General features: G+C 45.7%; 1 protein-coding gene across 2 annotated transcripts in view; it reads left to right on the top strand.

Annotated features, from left to right (window-relative positions):
• Atg17 (autophagy-related 17) overlaps window positions 1–21,495 on the top strand; it is a 118,363-nt gene that overhangs the window by 50,953 nt on the left and 45,915 nt on the right. For both annotated transcript variants that reach the window (XM_069337742.1, XM_069337734.1), the window contains exons 22-28: window positions 885–1,096; window positions 2,470–2,665; window positions 3,525–3,677; window positions 7,246–7,446; window positions 7,648–7,833; window positions 8,444–8,662; window positions 8,796–8,976. In XM_069337742.1, the coding sequence (XP_069193843.1) occupies window positions 885–1,096; window positions 2,470–2,665; window positions 3,525–3,677; window positions 7,246–7,446; window positions 7,648–7,833; window positions 8,444–8,662; window positions 8,796–8,976 (1,348 nt within the window). The remainder of the gene's footprint in view (window positions 1–884; window positions 1,097–2,469; window positions 2,666–3,524; window positions 3,678–7,245; window positions 7,447–7,647; window positions 7,834–8,443; window positions 8,663–8,795; window positions 8,977–21,495) is intronic.

Here is a 21,495-nt window from a genome sequence, read left to right as displayed (position 1 = left end):
AGGTGCGAGGTCACTGACAGGTGGGGAAGGTGCAAGGTCACTGACAGGTGGGGAAGGTGCGAGGTCACTGACAGGTGGGGAAGGTGCGAGGACACTGACAGGTGGGAAAGGTGCGAGGTCACTGACAGGTGGGGCAGGTGCGAGGTCACTGACAGGTGGGGAAGGTGCGAGGTCACTGACAGGTGGGGAAGGTGCGAGGTCACTGACAGGTGGGGAAGGTGCGAGGACATTGACAGGTGGGGTAGGGCTAGGACACTGACAGGTGGGACAAGCGCGAGGACACTGACAGGTGGGGAAGCGCGAGGACACTGACAGGTGGGACAAGCGCGAGGACACTGACAGGTGGGACAAGCGCGAGGACACTGACAGGTGGGACAGGCGCGAGGACACTGACAGGTGGGACAGGCGCGAGGACACTGACAGGTGGGACAAGCGCGAGGACACTGACAGGTGGGACAAGCGCGAGGACACTGACAGGTGGGACAAGCGCGAGGACACTGACAGGTGGGACAGGCGCGAGGACACTGACAGGTGGGACAGGCGCGAGGACACTGACAGGTGGGACAGGCGCGAGGACACTGACAGGTGGGACAAGCGCGAGGACACTGACAGGTGGGACAAGCGCGAGGACACTGACAGGTGGGACAAGCGCGAGGACACTGACAGGTGGGACAGGCGCGAGGACACTGACAGGTGGGACAAGCGCGAGGACACTGACAGGTGGGACAAGCGCGAGGACACTGACAGGTGGGACAGGCGCGAGGACACTGACAGGTGGGACAGGCGCGAGGACACCAATAGACACCAATAGAAAGGTATAAATAGTTTCCAGCATCGTCACACTGCTACCATAAACACTCAACGATGCACATTTATTTCCTCAGAAATTACACGACCTGGAAGAAGCTCTGGAGGACGCCAAGCAGGAGCGCAGTGAGCTGGAGAAGAGCTTCCAGAGCCGCTTTGAGATGCACATCCAGGAGGAGAAAGATAAGATAGTGCAGATCTTGGAGGTGAGCTTCACCGAGAGGGAGAAGAAGGCACTCGAGACATTGCGAGAACAGCTGGTTCAGGAGCACCAGCTTCAGGTTAACAGGTGGGTTGTTGTTGTGGGACGACCAGGTGGGTTGTTGTTGTGGGACGAGCAGGTGGGTTGTTGTGGGACGAGCAGGTGGGTTGTTGTGGGACGACCAGGTGGGTTGTTGTCGTGGGACGACCAGGTGGGTTGTTGTTGTGGGACGACCAGGTGGGTTGTTGTTGTGGGACGAGCAGGTGGGTTGTTGTTGTGGGACGAGCAGGTGGGTTGTTGTGGGACGAGCAGGTGGGTTGTTGTGGGACGACCAGGTGGGTTGTTGTCGTGGGACGACCAGGTGGGTTGTTGTTGTGGGACGACCAGGTGGGTTGTTGTTGTGGGACGACCAGGTGGGTTGTTGTTGTGGGACGAGCAGGTGGGTTGTTGTGGGACGAGCAGGTGGGTTGTTGTGGGACGAGCAGGTGGGTTGTTGTGGCACGAGCAGGTGGGTTGTGTGGCACGAGCAGGTGGGTTGTGTGGGACGAGCAGGTGGGTTGTGTGGGACGACCAGGTGGGTTGTGTGGGACGAGCAGGTTGGTTGTGTGGCACGAGCAGGTGGGTTGTGTGGGACCAGCAGGTGGGTTGTGTGGCACGAGCAGGTGGGTTGTGTGGGACGAGCAGGTGGGTTGCATGAGACAAGCAGGTGGATTTCATGGGACGAGCAGGTGGATTTCATGGGACGAGCAGGTGGATTGCGTGAGACGAGCAAGTAGGTTACTCCCTTGTGTGGTGAACATGTAGGTTAATCTTGAAAAATGTGGTCCGAGACTAAATAAACTGGTTTGGCATAGAAAACAATTTGCTTTATCATAAGTGAGTTTGTCGTGATTACATTGGCGTGGGCCAGAAGGATAAACGGGCTAGCATATTGGTGACCTCCTATGTCCGCTGCTGTATCGTGCCATGAGAATCGCATGCATTTGCTCTCCAAAATGGTGCTAAGCTCTTCAAAATGTCTTCCTGCTAAAAAAAAAATTACCAAAGTTCTGGAACCTGCTAAAATAGCTTCACATTTACAGCCCCAAAACATGACCCCAGGCCAGAAAAAGAAATAATGACAGGTTCATGCGACTGTGTGAACTGTTACAAGAATTAATGAGGGACTGAAAGATAAAAGGAATGATGAACAACAACAGAAATATTGCAAGAAAGAGAAATTTTATTTTGAAACACTGGAGGAGTTTACTGGCAAATGATTATAAAGTTGCATTCGGCAATGAATAATTTTCTTCTTACAGCTTAGGGGTTTTTGTATGTTGAAGAATATTATTTGGAATGGATAACTCGCAATGAGCATTAACCAAGAGTTGATTTTATTGAACGTAAAAATGTTCTCAATTTTCAAGCCGTGGGAAATGACTGTCTAAATGCTTAACCCTCATATTTCATGTTTGCAGACTGCTAAAGGAGAAAGAGGAGGCCATCCAGGCAGCGTGCGAGGAGGTCCGCACCAAACTGGTGGTGGAGTGGCGGGAGGTGGTGGAGCAGCAGCACAAGGACCTCACCGAGAAGCACAACACCCATCTCGCTCAATGCCAACACCAGTGGGAGCAGGACAAGCAGGCGGAACTGGCCACCAAGGTGGCCGAGATTGTACGTTGCCTCTCGCGCATGTTCCAATAAAAGGCCTTTCCCTGGAAACACAAACCGAAACTGTCTCTATTTTCCGCTTGTTATAACTTGTAGTAAAGTTGTTACATCTTGGCTTAACGTGTTTATGACGTATTAGAACGTTGTTACAACTTGCTATATTGGTTGTTATAACTGGTTAGGAAGTGTTAAAACTTGCTCGAACGTTGTACCAACGTTGTAGTTTCGGTGTGTGTTTGGCGGGTTCTGTGTTGTGTGTGTGTGTGTGTGGTTATTTACAGGCTCTATGGTTGTTTATACTGGCTATAAGAGGAAGGCTGTGTTGTGTATATAGGCACTGTGGTTTGAAATGTAGTTGTTTATTTAAGGATTAATTATTTGTATAGACAGTGTTCTCTATATATGCACTATACATCTTTAAATACTGTAGTTACTTAGATTGGCACTAGTTATGTTATTTGTTATTTTGTTCATTAGCTGTGCGTACTGGCACTGTAGTTGTCGTTTGTTCTGCACATGTTCCTGCGTATTTATCCCTAAAGTATGCTGTATTGCTCCTAAGCTAGCCGTGTGTATTCACTCAGTTTGACACCGTTATTCTTTTCATGTGTGTTAGGTTGGGCTAGGTTGGGTGGGCTTAGACAATGGTTCAGTGAGGTGTGACTATATAAGAACAGTATGATTAAGTTAGGTTAGGAGCCAGTTGGAAAGGGGGAGACCAGGCTGGAACCTTAATTAATATATAGAATTATATTATTCCTAAACCAATTCTTGTATTTATCCATTAATTTATTCATTTGCTATATTTCCCCTATGCTGAAAAAGCAATTACTGTACTGTACTCTGACATTTTGATATATAGGATAGTCGTTGGAGAGAAGAACGGGACTCCAATGTGGAGCGTGTTCGTCAACAGTACAAGATGGAGCTGGAGGGCCTGCGCTCACGGTTCAGGATGATGACGACAGCCAGCATGGACAAGTCTCCCTCAGAAACATCACTAGAAAAGTTTGAGGTTGGTTTTGTTTATAGTTGCTGGCACTTAACAACATAAGAATGAAGGTAACTGCAGAAGGTCTATTGGCCCATAAGAGGCAGCTCCTATTGGCCCATACGAGGCAGCTCCTATTGGCCCATACGAGGCAGCTCCTATTGGCTCATACGAGGCAGCTCCTATTTATAACCACCCAATCCCACTCATATACATGTCCAACCCATCCTTGAAACAATCGAGGGACCCCACCTCCACCACGTTACGCGGTAATTGGTTCCGCAAATCAACAAAACCGAACCAGTATTTACCCAAGTCTTTCCTAAATCTAAACTTAACCAATTTATTCCCATTGTTTCGTCTTGTGTTGATACTTTTAACACCCTACTAATATCCTCTTTGTTATGTCCATTCATCCACTTATACACCTCTATCATGTCACCTCTAACTCTTCGCCTTTCCAACAAATGTAATTTAAGCTTTGTCAAACTTTCTTCATATGACATGTTTCTAATTTCTGTGATTAACTTAGTCATCCTACGCTGGATGTGTTCAAGTGAATTTATATCCATTCTATAGTACGGCGACCAAAATTTAACTGAATAATCTAAATGGGGCAAGATATAGCTGAACCACACCAGGTGTCTTGTTACTAACGCTTCGATTAATAAATCCCAGTGTCCTATTTGCCTTATTACGAACATTTATACATTGATTTTTTAGTTTTAAATTCTTACTAATCATAACTCCCAGATCCCTTTCGCAATCCGACTTTGCAATCTTAACACCATCTAGCTCGTATCTTGTAATTATATCATCATTATCCATTCTTAAAACTTTACATTATCAGCATTAAACTGCATCTGTCAAGCTTTTGACCATTTCAAAACTCTATTTAGATCGTCTTGAAGTGACAGAGTCTGTTTTCATGTTTATTTCCCTCCTAATTTTTGTATCATCAACAAATTTGCAAATATTGCTGCTCAAACCTGATTCTAAGTCATTTATATATGTTATGAATAACAGAGGTCCCCAGGATAGAGCCTTGAGGCACGCCACTTACAACATTTTCCCACTCTGACTTGACCCCATTTATATTAACTGTTTCCTCTGGTATAGCCATTCCCTAATCCAACTTAATATAGCACCCCCAATTCCATGAGTCTCTATCTTTTTAATCAGTCTTTTATGAGGCACTGTATCAAAGGCTTTGCTAAAGTCAAGGTACACTACATCATAAATTTCACCACCTTACCTTGAGGTTACCTTGAGGTGTTTTCGGGGCTTAGCGACCCTGCGGCTTGGTCATCGACCAGGCCTCCTGGTTGCTGGACTGGTCAACCAGGCTGTTGGATGCGGCTGCTCGCAGCCTTACATATGAATCACAGCTTGGTTGATCAGGTATCCTTTGGAGGTGTTTATTCATTTCTCTCTTGAACACTGTGAGGGGTCAGCCAGTTATGTCCCTTATGTGTAGCGGAAGCGTGTTGAACAGTGTCGGGCCTCTGAAGTTGATCAGAGTTCTCTCTCAGAGTACCCGTTGCACCTCTGCTCTTCAACGGGGGTATTCTGCACATCCTGCCATGTGCAGAATACCCCCGTTCTGGTCATTCTGGTCTCCTGTGATGTTATTTTTGTGTGCAGGTTTGGGACCAGCCCCTCTAATATTTTCCCTGTGTAAATTACTATGTATCTCTCCCGCCTGCGCTCAAGAGAATGCAGATTTAGGCTCTTTAGTCGGTCCCAGTAGTTTAGATGTTTTACTGAGTGGATTCTAGCAGTAAGGGATCTCTGCACACTCTTCAGGTCAGCAATTTCTCCAGCTATGAAAGGGGGCTGTCATTGTGCAGCAGTACTCCACTCTAGAGAGCACTAGCATCCACTCTAAGCAGCACCAACTGCCTCAACTATGCTGGAGTAAAATGATAGCAAATTTGTTAAACATAAACGACCATTTGTAAACCCATATTATGAATCATTTATTAATTTATGTTTTTCAAGATGAAGACGAATGGTATTTGCAATTATCGATTCAAGTAACTTTCCCACAATAGACGTTAGGCTAATTGGCCGATAGTTTGACGTAAATGATCTATCTCCTTTCATAAAAATTGGTACCCCATTTAGCAACCTTCCATGACTCTGGCACTCTGCCTGACTCTATTGATTTATTAAACATGGTAGACAGTGGCTCGGAAAGCTCGTCTTTGCATTCTTTAAGCACCCTGGCAAACACTTCATCCGGCCCTGGGGATTTGTTTGGTTTGATTTTCCCTATTTATTTAATAACACCCTCCCTGTTAACTGCTAAACTAGTCAACCTGTCCTCGTCCCCGCCAACATAGGCTTGTTCAGCTGAAGGCATAGTGTTAAGTTCCTCTTTAGTAAATACAGAGATAAAATATTTAATAAAAATGCTACTCATCTCTTCGTCATTATCTGTTATCTGACCTGTCTCAGTTTTTAATGGACCTATCCTTTCCCTAATCTTTGTTCGATATAACTGAAAAAAACCTTTAGGATTTGTCTTTGCTTGCCCTGCTATGCGAACTTCATAGTTTCTTTTTGCTTTCCCTATCTTTTTTTTTAACATTTCTAACCAGCTGTACGAATTCTTGTTCTAAACTGACTTCCCCATTCTTAATCCTTTTGTACCACTCTCTCTTTTTACCTATAAGGTTCTTCAGATCCTTTGTTATCCATTTTGGGTCATTGGTATTCGATCTATTCAATTTGTATAGTATAGTATGTAACTGTGCTCCTCTTAGAATATTTTTTAAATAAGTTATATTTTGAATCTACATCGAAATCCTTTTTTACATCACCCATCGATGGCTTCACGTCTTGCTCCAAGACCGGCCCACCCCCTATGCCCAAGACTTTCCAATCTATTTGACCCCCCAAAAAAATTGTAGGCTATTAAAATCAGCTTTCCAAAAATCTTTTCACTTTAACAGAATATCTCCTATAGATCTATTCCATTCTATGCTAAGTCTGATTTCTTTATGATCACCGTTCCCTAGCTCACTCCCTATTCTTGAATTCTGAATTTGATATGAGCAACACGTTAGTGAGATGTGTGGGTAGTTGAGGGCTTCCAGTGTGTCTTCTGTCTTGCCGTCGTTGCATCTAATTCCATCATAAGGGATTTTACAGGAACTGCATTTCCTCCTCGTCGACGATAATACCGTCCATTGTTATTGTGTCATGTTGGTAACCCTCCTTCCCTTAGATGCCTCGGTGGGTTCTGTGTTGTATACCTCCTGGTTCCTGTTGACGACTTCCTGATCCACTTTGTTGTTGCCTCTGTAAAGATGGAATTTTTGTCAGTGTCTCCAAAAATAGTAAGCTGTGTGGACTGCTCAACTATATGAACGTGCTACATCATGATACACAGGACACAAAATAGTTCACTAAACTAACTTAAAAATAAATTTTGTATGGAGATTTGTGCACAGCAAATAGAGGTCTGATCGAGAACTGGGCCACAGAGACATTGAGCCCCGAAAACATTGCAAATTAACAAGCACGGTACAGTCGTTGAAGCAGTGTTAAGGGTCGACTTGATCATTCTATATTTTACGCTTTTTAGCGAGGCGAGTTCTTGGACTTGGGGGCCCATGAGGCGGCACTGGCCAGACTGCGGGAGGAACTGATAAAGGAGAAGGAGGCGGCCTTGGAGGCTACGCAGTTGAGTCTCCAGGAACAGTTTGCTCAAGCACAGGAGGAGGCGATGCAGAAGCACCAGGAGATGAGGAAGGAGGAGAGACGGAGAATAGAAGCCGAAAAGCAGGTGAGACTGATAGGTTAATAGGTTTAGGATTGAGGGTTGGATTGATTTATCAATTGTAATATGCACGTACTGTAACATTGATGCGTTATTGTGACGGGCGAGAGGTGTAATATGCAGTGAGAATTGGAATATTGATCATTTAAACGAGTACTGTATTCACAAAAGGAGAAGATTACCTTACCTGTTTGTTTTTCACTTCAGATTGTGTTCAATGATGCCATAAAGTCGGTGACCCAAGACAAGGAGAGAGTGATTGAAGACTTGCGGTTGAGAGTGGAGCTCCTCACCGATGAAACCGAGAAGTTGCGGAGATTGATGCACCACGCAGCCACCGAGTCTTCCGACCAGCTTATAACCGCCCTGGCCAGGGAGAATGAAGTGTACAAGGTACACAAACTTATCATCTACCTCTTTTATTCTAATAGATAATTGGAATCTATTTGTAGGATGCATAGACGTTAAAATCACAGGGATGACTTTAGGTAGTATGAGACAAAAAATGCCTGGTGCAGCTCAGAATTTTCTTAGTGTTTTGGCAGGAATGTCAACGTTCTTGAGAGGCATAGTACAGCTTCTTATATACCCAGATTCTGGGTAAGGCACAATGTCTAGAGTTGAGCTCCAAGAATAAGACCTTGCTCTAATGCTCAGAGCAAGGTCTTATTCTTTGTTTTGCCATTCCTTTGCCCCTATAAGCATTAATGCAATCCTTAGATATCCCCCATTGTGTTTTCCCCACATACTCACATTTTAAAAAGAAATGATAGAAACATTAACATTGAGAGAGGCAGTTAATGCACCAGCTATGAACAGCTAGGAGGTGGGGCATAGAGAGCTAGATCTCGCTCTCCTTTAGTCACCGATAGGAAGCACATTCTTATTTTCTGTAGCACATAACTATTAGGTTATGTGCCTTATTACAGTTTGTGACTAGCACCTGTACTGAGGCCAGGCTATCACAAACCAACCAATCAAAATGATGTCTTCAATTTTGCAGGAGCGATGTGAGATGCTGCAAAAGGACATCATTCGTCTTGAAGGAGAGGTCCTGCGTGCAAAACGTCTGAGCTTCGTGGTAGCCACGGAACGGCCGACTGACCTCTCCATGTCTTTCACGGATGCCGGTGCCACCTTAACAACGCCACTGGGTTCCCTGAGTGCGAATGAGGACGTGAGAAAGTTGCAACAGGAGAACCAGGAACTCAGAGACAAACTAGTGAGTGTTGTGCGTGACACGTGCCTCATGGCATGGCTTGATGGAGGTCAAAACGTGTACACTGTATTAAGAAAAAGGTAGAAAAGACAGATTACTGACCATAATGCATTTTTTCTTTTCCCTCGTGTACCAGACCCGAAGTGCGACATCTCTGGTAGAACGTGGTAAGATCAGCGTGCACTCGTGCCAGGCAGGCGAGGCAGTGTTGCTGGTGTGGGACGAGCACCACCTTCACTACAGAGTCCTTCTCGAGGGTAACCCCTACCTCCACTTCCTCCACATCGACTCCTACGGCCCTCTCAGTCTCTCCAAGGGTGAGTGTTGTGTTTGTGCTTGTACATTCCCTTGCCATCTCTGTCCCTCTGTGTTTATAACAGCCGGACATTTCATCGCGCTTACTCGGCACTCGCTGCTATATCTCTCGCGTGGTGTGCTGTGCAGGCTTGGAACGTGACTTCCCAGTGTTTTTATGTATTATGGACAACTTTGGGTTCTTTTGAATGGTTCCAGTAATATTTCTTTAGATTCATTTTAAGCAAAGGATAACATGGTCTTACAAATTTAAAAGAAAAACCATATCGTTCAGAAAAATTTGCAGATGGTTCTTGAAAGAAATTTGGCATTCAAAGTAAAGATTAATAGCCTGTAATTATTCTCAAAAAACCACATATAAGGGGACAAAGATTTCGCAGAGTGGATAAGGATTATTGAGAATCGCTAAGATAACCAGAAACTACCGAATAATCTCATCTAAGATAGCTTTCACCATGCGGGGCGGAAGATGACATATTATTATACAAGAAAAATTTGTGAAGTTAAGCAGATTAGCAGATAGCAAGATAACTGGTGAGGAAGTAGCAGTCAGCAAGATAACTGGTGAGGAAGTAGCAGGCAGCAAGATAACTGGTGAGGGAGTAGCAGGCAGCAAGATAACTGGTGAGAGAGGGAGTAGCAGGCAGCAAGATAACTGGTGAGGAAGTAGCAGGCAGCAAGATAACTGGTGAGGAAGTAGCAGGCAGCAAGATAACTGGTGAGGGAGTAGCAGGCAGCAAGATAACTGGTGAGAGAGGGAGTAGCAGGCAGCAAGATAACTGGTGAGGAAGTAGCAGGCAGCAAGATAACTGGTGAGAGAGTAGCAGACAGCAAGATAACTGGTGAGGAAGTAGCAGGCAGCAAGATAACTGGTGAGGGAGTAGCAGGCAGCAAGATAACTGGTGAGGGAGTAGAAGGCAGCAAGATAACTGGTGAGGGAGTAGCAGGCAGCAAGATAACTGGTGAGGGAGTAGCAGGCAGCAAGATAACTGGTGAGGGAGTAGCAGGCAGCAAGATAACTGGTGAGGGAGGAAGTAGCAGGCAGCAAGATAACTGGTGAGGGAGTAGCAGGCAGCAAGATAACTGGTGAGGGAGTAGCAGGCAGCAAGATAACTGGTGAGGGAGGGAGTAGCAGGCAGCAAGATAACTGGTGAGGGAGTAGCAGGCAGCAAGATAACTGGTGAGGGAGTAGCTGGCAGCAAGATAACTGGTGAGGGAGTAGCAGGCAGCAAGATAACTGGTGAGGGAGTAGCAGGCAGCAAGATAACTGGTGAGGGAGGGAGTAGCTGGCAGCAAGATAACTGGTGAGGGAGTAGTAGGCAGCAAGATAACTGGTGAGGGAGGGAGTAGCAGGCAGCAAGATAACTGGTGAGGGAGTAGCTGGCAGCAAGATAACTGGTGAGGGAGTAGCTGGCAGCAAGATAACTGGTGAGGGAGTAGCTGGCAGCAAGATAACTGGTGAGGGAGTAGCAGGCAGCAAGATAACTGGTGAGGGAGTAGCAGGCAGCAAGATAACTGGTGAGGGAGTAGCAGGCAGCAAGATAACTGGTGAGGGAGGGAGTAGCTGGCAGCAAGATAACTGGTGAGGGAGTAGTAGGCAGCAAGATAACTGGTGAGGGAGGGAGTAGCAGGCAGCAAGATAACTGGTGAGGGAGGGAGTAGCAGGCAGCAAGATAACTGGTGAGGGAGGGAGTAGCAGGCAGCAAGATAACTGGTGAGGGAGTAGCAGGCAGCAAGATAACTGGTGAAGGAGGAAGTAGCAGGCAGCAAGATAACTGGTGAGGAAGTAGCAGGCAGCAAGATAACGGGTGAGGGAGGAAGTAGCAGGCAGCAAGATAACTGGTGAGGGAGGGAGTAGCAGGCAGCAAGATAACTGGTGAGGGAGTAGCAGGCAGCAAGATAACTGGTGAGGGAGTAGAAGGCAGCAAGATAACTGGTGAGGGAGTAGCAGGCAGCAAGATAACTGGTGAGGGAGTAGCAGGCAGCAAGATAACTGGTGAGGGAGTAGCAGGCAGCAAGATAACTGGTGAGGGAGGAAGTAGCAGGCAGCAAGATAACTGGTGAGGGAGTAGCAGGCAGCAAGATAACTGGTGAGGGAGTAGCAGGCAGCAAGATAACTGGTGAGGGAGGGAGTAGCAGGCAGCAAGATAACTGGTGAGGGAGTAGCAGGCAGCAAGATAACTGGTGAGGGAGGAAGTAGCAGGCAGCGAGATAACTGGTGAGGGAGTAGCAGGCAGCAAGATAACTGGTGAGGGAGTAGCTGGCAGCAAGATAACTGGTGAGGGAGTAGCAGGCAGCAAGATAACTGGTGAGGGAGTAGCAGGCAGCAAGATAACTGGTGAGGGAGTAGCAGGCAGCAAGATAACTGGTGAGGGAGGGAGTAGCTGGCAGCAAGATAACTGGTGAGGGAGTAGTAGGCAGCAAGATAACTGGTGAGGGAGGGAGTAGCAGGCAGCAAGATAACTGGTGAGGGAGGGAGTAGCAGGCAGCAAGATAACTGGTGAGGGAGGGAGTAGCAGGCAGCAAGATAACTGGTGAGGGAGTAGCAGGCAGCAAGATAACTGGTGAAGGAGGAAGTAGCAGGCAGCAAGATAACTGGTGAGGAAGTAGCAGGCAGCAAGATAACGGGTGAGGGAGGAAGTAGCAGGCAGCAAGATAACTGGTGAGGGAGGGAGTAGCAGGCAGCAAGATAACTGGTGAGGGGGGAGTAGCAGGCAGTAAGATAACTGGTGAGGGAGTAGCAGGCAAGATAACTGGTGAGGGAGGGAGTAGCAGGCAGCAAGATAACTGGTGAGGGGGGAGTAGCAGGCAGTAAGATAACTGGTGAGGGAGTAGCAGGCAGCAAGATAACTGGTGAGGGGGGGAGTAGCAGGCAGTAAGATAACTGGTGAGGGGGGGAGTAGCAGGCAGTAAGATAACTGGTGAGGGAGGTGCAGGGAAGATCAGGCAACAGAACAGTTGTGATCTGCTTCACCTTATAAACATGGATATTATCCAGGTGTTGCATACAACCTTTTCGTGATAATTAGCAGGTTCTTGTTTACTAAATATACGCAAAGTTGATTTGATTTGTATCCCGTCCAAGACTGGTCTTGGACGCTCCCTTCCCCTTTATCCTATCCAAGGATGTGTGGAATTACCCAAGTGTAGTTACAGGATGAGAGCTACGCTCGTGGTGTTCTGTGTGTGTGTCTGTGTGTGTGTATATTCACCTAATTGTGCTTGCGGGGGTTGAGCTTTGGCTCTTTGGTCCCGCCTCTCAACTGTCAATCAACTGGTGTACTGTGTATGTGTGTGTGTGTGTGTGTGTGCTCTACATTTGTACTAGTTCCCCGCTTCTTATTGCGTCCGAGGATTTCTGTTCCTGCTGGTCCTTCGAACCACATTATCATCATGACTGTCCTCTACTCCGAGTATGGCGTAAAAACCGTCCGTGCTCACTGACCTTCTGGTGTGGATTATAATTGTACACATCTGCAAATTATCACCCCGTGTGTGGGATCTACCAAGTATATAAAGATGAGATGCTGCCACTAACTGTGTCTCCAAATGTACCCACGACTGCAGTACCGCTAGTTTACCGTCATGCGAATGAATGTCTGGAATAACAATGAATGTGGGAAGAATGTGTAATGCGACCACACACCTGTTATACTTCATTCAGGATGGCACGGGCATGACTGTGCAGGAAGAATGTGTAATATTGTTGCGGCTATTTGACACCTTTTGTGGGTGGGCCGTGTCGGGAAGACGAGACACGAGGAGTTTAGATATTAAACATTCAATATGCATGACACAAGCACTGTAGGAAGTGAACATTGAACATGAACAACACGAGCATATTAAAGTTATCTTGAGATGATTTCGGGGCTTTAGTGTCCCCGCGGCCCAGTCGTCGACCAGGCCTCCACCCCCAGGAAGCAGCCCGTGACAGCTGACTAACACCCAGGTACCTATTTTACTGCTAGGTAACAGGGGCATAGGGTGAAACAAACTGCCCATTGTTTCTCGCCGGCGCCTGGGATCGAACCCGGGACCACAGGATCACAAGTCCCGCGTGCTGTCCACTCGGCCAACCGGTTCCCTGCCAAGTATAGAAGTTACTTTAAATACTGTACTATCATCTCCGGAGGATTGTTTGGCACTCCACAACACATGCCTAGCTTCTGGGTACCTGCTTCCTGCTGAGTGAATAGGTGCATTAGATGAAAGAAAATATACCCAAATGTTTCTGTTAGACTTGGGGGATTTAACACGGGCGGGGTCCCTTGATTGTGAGCCAGGGATGTAGCCCACTGTGCCATAGTGCCCATATATAATTGTGTGACGTAGTCTGTGAAAGGCTTTTGGGTGGAGCGGGCTGGGGGATCGACGAGGCCTCCCGGTCACCGCAGATGCGTGCAGTAACCCGTGAGCCACGATGGCCTAAAAGTCCGCCTGGACCCACTGGAAGTTTGCAGCCACCGGCCTGGTACCCAAGCTAATTTTCACACGTAAAACACACACACACACACACACACACACACACACACACACACACACACACACACACACACACACACACACACACACACACACACACACACACACACACGCACGCACGCACTCATGCACGCACGCACAAGTGCGGACAAAGCGCTAATAACTCTTAAAGCGGACCCAGAATGGTCTTAGCTTAGAACGGACCCAGAACTAAGAGGCAGGAGATACGAGGAAAAGCTGTGAGAAATGCACATTACGACACTGGAAGACACAAGAGAAAGGGGAGACATGATCAGTACCTACAAAATCCTCAGGAACTGACAGGATAGATAAAGATTAACAGTTTAACACTGGCGGTACGCGAACAAGGGGACACAGGTGGAAACTGAGTACCCACATGAGCCACAGGGACGTTAGAAGGAACGTTATCAGTGTGGGAGTAGTTAACAGGTGGAATGCATTAGGCAGTGATGTGGTGGAGGCTGACTCCATACACAGTTTATAATGTAGATATGACAGAGCCCAATAGGCTCAGGAACCTGTACACCTGTTGATTGACAGTTGAGAGGCGGGACCAAAGAGCCAGAGCTCAACCCCCGCAAGCACAACTAGGTGAGAGAGAGAGAGGGAGGGGGGGGGGGAGTAGGAAAGTAACTAAGTACTGAAGCTCTCCAACAAAGACTGGTCCAATATACACATAACTCTTACCACTGGGATATACGGGGTGAAAATACTGGGGCAAAATATGGTTGTGTACCACCACTGTGGCAGTCGTAAACCTTGTATGGCTGTAGGACGGCTGTGTGTGTTGGTGTGGGTAGTGGTGGTAGTGGTGGTAGTGGGGGGGGGGCTGCTACTCTTATCTGGTTGAGAAGTATTTTATTGTGTCAATAAGTGTAGTTGGTGGTTGAGAGGTCAGACACTGTGGGGTGGAACATGTCATTACCTGTTTCTTGTTGCTGTGATGGTTGTACTTGGTGCTGGTTAACTGTGGGGTGTGTACTCACCTAGTTGTACTCACCTAGTTGTGTCTGCAGGATCGAGCATTGACTCTTGGATCCCGCCTTTCGAGCATCGGTTGTTTACAGCAATGACTTCTGTCCCATTTCCCTATCATACCTGGTTTTAAAATTAGTAATAGTATTTGCTTCTACAACCTGTTCCAAGTGCATTCCATTTCCCCACTACTCTCACGCTAAAAGAAAACTTCCTAACATCTCTGTGACTCATCTGAGTTTCAAGCTTCCATCCATGTCCCCTCGTTCTGTTACTATTCCGTGTGAACATTTCGTCTATGTCCACTCTGTCAATCCCTCTGAGTATTTTATACGTTCCTATCATGTCCCCCCCTCTCCCTTCTTCTTTCTAGTGTCATAAGGCACAGTTCCCTCAGGCGCTCCTCATACCCCATCCCTCGTAGCTCTGGGACGAGTCTCGTTGCAAACCTCTGGACCTTTTCCAGTTTCCTTATATGCTTCTTCAGATGGGGACTCCATGATGGGGCGGCATACTCTAAGACTGGCCTTACGTAGGCAGTGTAAAGCGCCCTAAATGCCTCCTTACTTAGGTTTCTGAATGATGTTCTAACTTTTGCCAGTGTAGAGTACGCTGCTGTCGTTATCCTATTTATATGTGCCTCAGGAGATAGATTAGGTGTTACGTCCACCCCCAGGTCTCTTTCACGCGTCGTTACAGGTAGGCTGTTCCCCTTCATTGTGTACTGTCCCTTTGGTCTCCTATCTCCTAGTCCCATTTCCATAACTTTACATTTGCTCGTGTTGAATTCCAGAATCCATTCCTCTGACCATCTCTGCAACCTGTTCAGGTCCTCTTGGAGGATCCTGCAATCCTCATCTGTCACAACTGTCCTCATCTGTCCTGCAATCCTCATCTGTGTGTGTGTGGGTGTGTGTGTGGGTGGGTGGGTGGGTGTGTGTGTGGTGGGTGCGTGCGTGTGTGTACTCGCCTAGTTGTGTTTGCGGGGGTTGAGCTCTGGCTCTTTGGTCCCGCCTCTCAACTGTCAATCACCTGGTGTACAGGTTCCTGAGCCTATTGGGCTCTATCATATGTACACTATAAACTTACTTACTGCTGTACTGTCGCTTGTAGTGTGTCGCTAGCTGCCTCACAGTATCACCAGAGGACTGGCCCAGTTTCTGGGCCTGACTGGAGCCACTGTGGCTCCAGTCAGTGGATCAAGTAGACTGTGATGGCCTCGGGCTTACAAACCTGACCTGTCTCGAGCAGTTATCAGAGAAGGCCGCCCCCCCCTACCCCCCATGCCAGATTAGAGGAGGAGAACAACCCTGGAAACTCTCCACAGGTCAAATGGGTGTAAATGCTGGCACCAGGAAGAGATAGTTGAAGTTGTGGTTGTCAAGAGGTATACCAGTGTTGGTGTAAACTGTCTCCCTGTTGGTTGGTGTACACCTGTTGGTGGTGGTGGTTGTGTTGTTGTGGTGGTGTTGTTGTGGTGGTGTTGTGTTGTGGTGTTGTGGTGGTTGGTGTTGTGGTGTTGTGTTGTTGTGGTGGTGGTTGTTGTGGTGGTGTGTTGTGGTGTTGTGTTGTTGTGTTGTTGTGGTGGTGGTTGTTGTGGTGGTGTGTTGTGGTGTTGTGTTGTTGTGTTGTTGTGTTGTTGTGGTGGTGGTGTGTTGTGGTGGTGTGTTGTGGTGTTGTGTTGTTGTGTTGTTGTGTTGTTGTGGTGGTGGTTGTTGTGGTGGTGTGTTGTGGTGTTGTGTTGTTGTGTTGTTGTGTTGTTGTGGTGGTGGTTGTTGTGGTGGTGTGTTGTGGTGTTGTGTTGTTGTGTTGTTGTGGTGGTGGTTGTTGTGGTGGTGTGTTGTGGTGTTGTGTTGTTGTGTTGTTGTGTTGTTGTGGTGGTTGGTGTTGTGGTGTTGTTGTGGTGGTTGTGTTGTAGTGGTGTGTTGTGGTGTTGTTGTGGTGGTTGTGTTGTGGTGGTGTGTTGTGGTGTTGTGTTGTTGTGTTGTTGTGGTGTTGTGTTGTTGTGTTGTTGTGTTGTTGTGTTGTTGTGTTGTTGTGGTGGTGTGTTGTGTTGTTGTGTTGTTGTGTTGTTGTGGTGTTGTGTTGTTGTGTTGTTGTGTTGTTGTGTTGTTGTGTTGTTGTGTTGTTGTGGTGGTGTGTTGTGTTGTTGTGTTGTTGTGTTGTTGTGTTGTTGTGTTGTTGTGTTGTTGTGGTGGTGTGTTGTGTTGTTGTGTTGTTGTGTTGTTGTGGTGTTGTGTTGTTGTGTTGTTGTGGTGTTGTGTTGTTGTGTTGTTGTGTTGTTGTGTTGTTGTGTTGTTGTGGTGGTGTGTTGTGTTGTTGTGTTGTTGTGGTGTTGTGTTGTTGTGGTGTTGTGTTGTTGTGTTGTTGTGGTGTTGTGTTGTTGTGTTGTTGTGTTGTTGTGTTGTTGTGTTGTGGTGTTGTTGTGGTGGTTGTGTTGTGGTGTTGTGTTGTTGTGTTGTTGTGGTGTTGTGTTGTTGTGTTGTTGTGGTGTTGTGTTGTTGTGGTGTTGTGTTGTTGTGTTGTTGTGGTGTTGTGTTGTTGTGTTGTTGTGTTGTTGTGTTGTGGTGTTGTTGTGGTGGTTGTGTTGTGGTGTTGTGTTGTTGTGTTGTTGTGTTGTTGTGTTGTGGTGTTGTTGTGGTGGTGTGTTGTGTTGTTGTTGTGTTGTTGTGTTGTTGTGTTGTTGTGGTGTTGTTGTGGTGGTGTGTTGTTGTGTTGTTGTGTTGTGGTGTTGTTGTGTTGTTGTGGTGTTGTGTTGTGTTGTGGTGTTGTTGTGGTGGTTGTGTTGTGTTGTTGTGTTGTTGTGTTGTTGTGGTGTTGTGTTGTGGTGTTGTTGTGTTGTTGTGTTGTTGTGTTGTTGTGTTGTTGTGTTGTTGTGTTGTTGTGTTGTTGTGTTGTGGTGTTGTTGTGGTGGTTGTGTTGTGGTGTTGTGTTGTTGTGTTGTTGTGTTGTTGTGTTGTGGTGTTGTTGTGTTGTTGTGTTGTTGTGTTGTTGTGTTGTTGTGTTGTTGTGGTGGTGTGTTGTGTTGTTGTTGTGTTGTTGTGTTGTTGTGTTGTTGTGTTGTTGTGTTGTTGTGTTGTTGTGTTGTTGTGTTGTTGTGGTGGTGTGTTGTTGTGGTGGTGTGTTGTGTTGTTGTGTTGTTGTGTTGTTGTGTTGTTGTGTTGTTGTGTTGTTGTGTTGTTGTGGTGGTGTGTTGTGTTGTTGTGTTGTTGTGTTGTTGTGTTGTTGTGTTGTTGTGTTGTTGTGGTGGTGTGTTGTTGTGTTGTTGTGTTGTTGTGTTGTTGTGTTGTTGTGTTGTTGTGGTGGTGTGTTGTGTTGTTGTTGTGTTGTTGTGTTGTTGTGTTGTTGTGTTGTTGTGGTGGTGTGTTGTTGTGGTGGTGTGTTGTGTTGTTGTGTTGTTGTGTTGTTGTGGTGGTGTGTTGTGTTGTTGTGTTGTTGTGTTGTTGTGTTGTTGTGTTGTTGTGTTGTTGTGTTGTTGTGTTGTTGTGTTGTTGTGTTGTTGTGTTGTTGTGTTGTTGTGTTGTTGTGGTGGTGTGTTGTTGTGTTGTTGTGTTGTTGTGTTGTTGTGTTGTTGTGTTGTGTTGTTGTGTTGTTGTGTTGTTGTGTTGTGTTGTTGTGTTGTTGTGGTGGTGTGTTGTTGTGTTGTTGTGTTGTTGTGTTGTTGTGTTGTTGTGTTGTTGTGTTGTTGTGGTGGTGTGTTGTTGTGGTGGTGTGTTGTTGTGTTGTTGTGTTGTTGTGTTGTTGTGTTGTTGTGTTGTTGTGGTGGTGTGTTGTTGTGTTGTTGTGTTGTTGTGTTGTTGTGTTGTTGTGTTGTTGTGGTGGTGTGTTGTTGTGTTGTTGTGTTGTTGTGTTGTTGTGTTGTGGTGTTGTTGTGTTGTTGTGGTGTTGTGTTGTTGTGTTGTTGTGTTGTTGTGGTGGTGTGTTGTTGTGTTGTTGTGTTGTTGTGGTGGTGTGTTGTTGTGTTGTTGTGTTGTTGTGTTGTTGTGTTGTTGTGTTGTTGTGGTGGTGTGTTGTTGTGTTGTTGTGTTGTTGTGTTGTTGTGTTGTTGTGTTGTTGTGGTGGTGTGTTGTTGTGTTGTTGTGTTGTTGTGTTGTTGTGTTGTGGTGTTGTTGTGTTGTTGTGGTGTTGTGTTGTTGTGTTGTTGTGTTGTTGTGTTGTTGTGTTGTTGTGTTGTTGTGTTGTTGTGTTGTTGTGTTGTTGTGTTGTTGTGTTGTTGTGGTGTTGTGTTGTTGTGTTGTGTTGTTGTGTTGTTGTGTTGTTGTGTTGTTGTGTTGTTGTGTTGTTGTGGTGTTGTGTTGTTGTGTTGTTGTGTTGTTGTGTTGTTGTGTTGTTGTGTTGTTGTGTTGTTGTGTTGTTGTGGTGGTGTGTTGTGTTGTTGTGTTGTTGTGTTGTTGTGTTGTTGTGTTGTTGTGTTGTTGTGGTGTTGTGTTGTTGTGTTGTTGTGTTGTTGTGTTGTTGTGTTGTTGTGTTGTTGTGGTGGTGTGTTGTTGTGTTGTTGTGTTGTTGTGTTGTTGTGTTGTTGTGTTGTGTTGTTGTGTTGTTGTGTTGTTGTGGTGGTGTGTTGTTGTGTTGTGTTGTGTTGTTGTTGTGGTGGTGTGTTGTTGTGTTGTTGTGTTGTTGTTGTGTTGTTGTGTTGTTGTTGTGGTGGTGTGTTGTTGTGTTGTGTTGTGTTGTTGTTGTGGTGGTGTGTTGTTGTGTTGTTGTGTTGTTGTTGTGTTGTGTTGTGTTGTTGTTGTGGTGGTGTGTTGTTGTGTTGTTGTGTTGTGTTGTTGTGTTGTTGTGTTGTTGTGGTGGTGTGTTGTTGTGTTGTTGTGTTGTGTTGTTGTGTTGTTGTGTTGTGTTGTTGTGTTGTTGTGTTGTTGTGTTGTTGTGTTGTTGTGTTGTTGTGTTGTTGTGGTGGTGTGTTGTTGTGTTGTGTTGTTGTGTTGTTGTGTTGTTGTGTTGTTGTGTTGTTGTGTTGTTGTGTTGTTGTGTTGTTGTGTTGTTGTGGTGGTGTGTTGTTGTGTTGTTGTGTTGTTGTGTTGTTGTGTTGTGTTGTTGTGTTGTTGTGTTGTTGTGTTGTTGTGTTGTGTTGTTGTGTTGTTGTGTTGTGGTGTTGTGTTGTGTTGTTGTGTTGTTGTGTTGTTGTGTTGTGTTGTTGTGTTGTTGTGTTGTTGTGTTGTTGTGTTGTTGTGGTGTTGTGTTGTTGTGTTGTTGTGTTGTTGTGTTGTTGTGTTGTTGTGTTGTTGTGTTGTTGTGGTGTTGTGTTGTTGTGTTGTTGTGGTGTTGTGTTGTTGTGTTGTTGTGTTGTGTTGTTGTGTTGTTGTGTTGTTGTGTTGTTGTGTTGTTGTGGTGTTGTGTTGTGTTGTTGTGTTGTGTTGTTGTGTTGTGGTGTTGTGTTGTTGTGTTGTTGTGTTGTTGTGTTGTGTTGTTGTGTTGTTGTGTTGTTGTGTTGTTGTGTTGTTGTGTTGTTGTGTTGTTGTGTTGTTGTGTTGTTGTGGTGTTGTGTTGTTGTGTTGTTGTGTTGTTGTGTTGTTGTGTTGTTGTGTTGTTGTGTTGTGTTGTTGTGTTGTTGTGTTGTTGTGTTGTTGTGTTGTTGTGGTGTTGTGTTGTTGTGTTGTTGTGTTGTTGTGGTGGTGTGTTGTTGTGTTGTTGTGTTGTTGTGTTGTTGTGTTGTTGTGTTGTTGTGGTGTTGTGTTGTTGTGGTGTTGTGTTGTTGTGGTGTTGTGTTGTTGTGTTGTTGTGGTGGTGTGTTGTTGTGGTGGTGTGTTGTTGTGTTGTTGTGTTGTTGTGTTGTTGTGTTGTTGTGTTGTTGTGGTGGTGTGTTGTTGTGTTGTTGTGGTGGTGTGTTGTTGTGTTGTTGTGTTGTGTTGTTGTGTTGTTGTGTTGTTGTGTTGTTGTGGTGGTGTGTTGTTGTGGTGGTGTGTTGTTGTGTTGTTGTGTTGTTGTGTTGTTGTGTTGTTGTGTTGTTGTGGTGGTGTGTTGTTGTGTTGTTGTGGTGTTGTGTTGTTGTGTTGTGTTGTTGTGTTGTTGTGTTGTTGTGTTGTTGTGTTGTGTTGTTGTGTTGTTGTGTTGTTGTGGTGTTGTGGTGTTGTGTTGTTGTGTTGTTGTGGTGTTGTGTTGTTGTGTTGTTGTGTTGTTGTGTTGTGGTGTTGTTGTGTTGTTGTGTTGTTGTGTTGTTGTGTTGTTGTGGTGTTGTGTTGTTGTGGTGTTGTGTTGTTGTGGTGTTGTGTTGTTGTGTTGTTGTGTTGTTGTGTTGTGTTGTTGTGGTGTTGTGTTGTTGTGTTGTTGTGGTGTTGTGTTGTGTTGTTGTGTTGTTGTGTTGTTGTGTTGTTGTGTTGTGTTGTTGTGTTGTTGTGTTGTTGTGTTGTGTTGTTGTGTTGTGTTGTTGTGTTGTTGTGTTGTTGTGGTGGTGTGTTGTTGTGGTGGTGTGTTGTTGTGTTGTTGTGTTGTTGTGTTGTTGTGTTGTTGTGTTGTTGTGGTGGTGTGTTGTTGTGTTGTTGTGTTGTTGTGTTGTTGTGTTGTTGTGTTGTTGTGGTGTTGTGTTGTTGTGTTGTTGTGTTGTTGTGGTGGTGTGTTGTGTTGTTGTGTTGTTGTGTTGTTGTGTTGTTGTGTTGTTGTGTTGTTGTGGTGTTGTGTTGTGTTGTTGTGTTGTTGTGTTGTTGTGTTGTTGTGTTGTGTTGTTGTGTTGTTGTGTTGTTGTGTTGTTGTGTTGTTGTGTTGTGTTGTTGTGTTGTTGTGTTGTTGTGGTGTTGTGTTGTTGTGTTGTGTTGTTGTGTTGTTGTGTTGTTGTGGTGTTGTGTTGTTGTGTTGTTGTGTTGTTGTGTTGTTGTGTTGTTGTGTTGTTGTGGTGGTGTGTTGTTGTGTTGTTGTGTTGTTGTGTTGTTGTGTTGGTGTGTTGTTGTGTTGTTGTGTTGTTGTGTTGTTGTGTTGTTGTGTTGTTGTGTTGTTGTGTTGGTGTGTTGTTGTGTTGTGTTGTTGTGTTGTTGTGTTGTTGTGGTGGTGTGTTGTTGTGTTGTTGTGTTGTTGTGTTGTTGTGTTGTTGTGTTGGTGTGTTGTTGTGT

The sequence above is a fragment of the Procambarus clarkii genome, chromosome 5 (genome assembly GCF_040958095.1).
Source record: "Procambarus clarkii isolate CNS0578487 chromosome 5, FALCON_Pclarkii_2.0, whole genome shotgun sequence".
Classification (NCBI taxonomy): Eukaryota; Metazoa; Arthropoda; class Malacostraca; order Decapoda; family Cambaridae; genus Procambarus; species Procambarus clarkii.
Note: the sequence above shows the minus strand (reverse complement) of the source record. Positions and strands in the feature narration are given on the sequence as shown.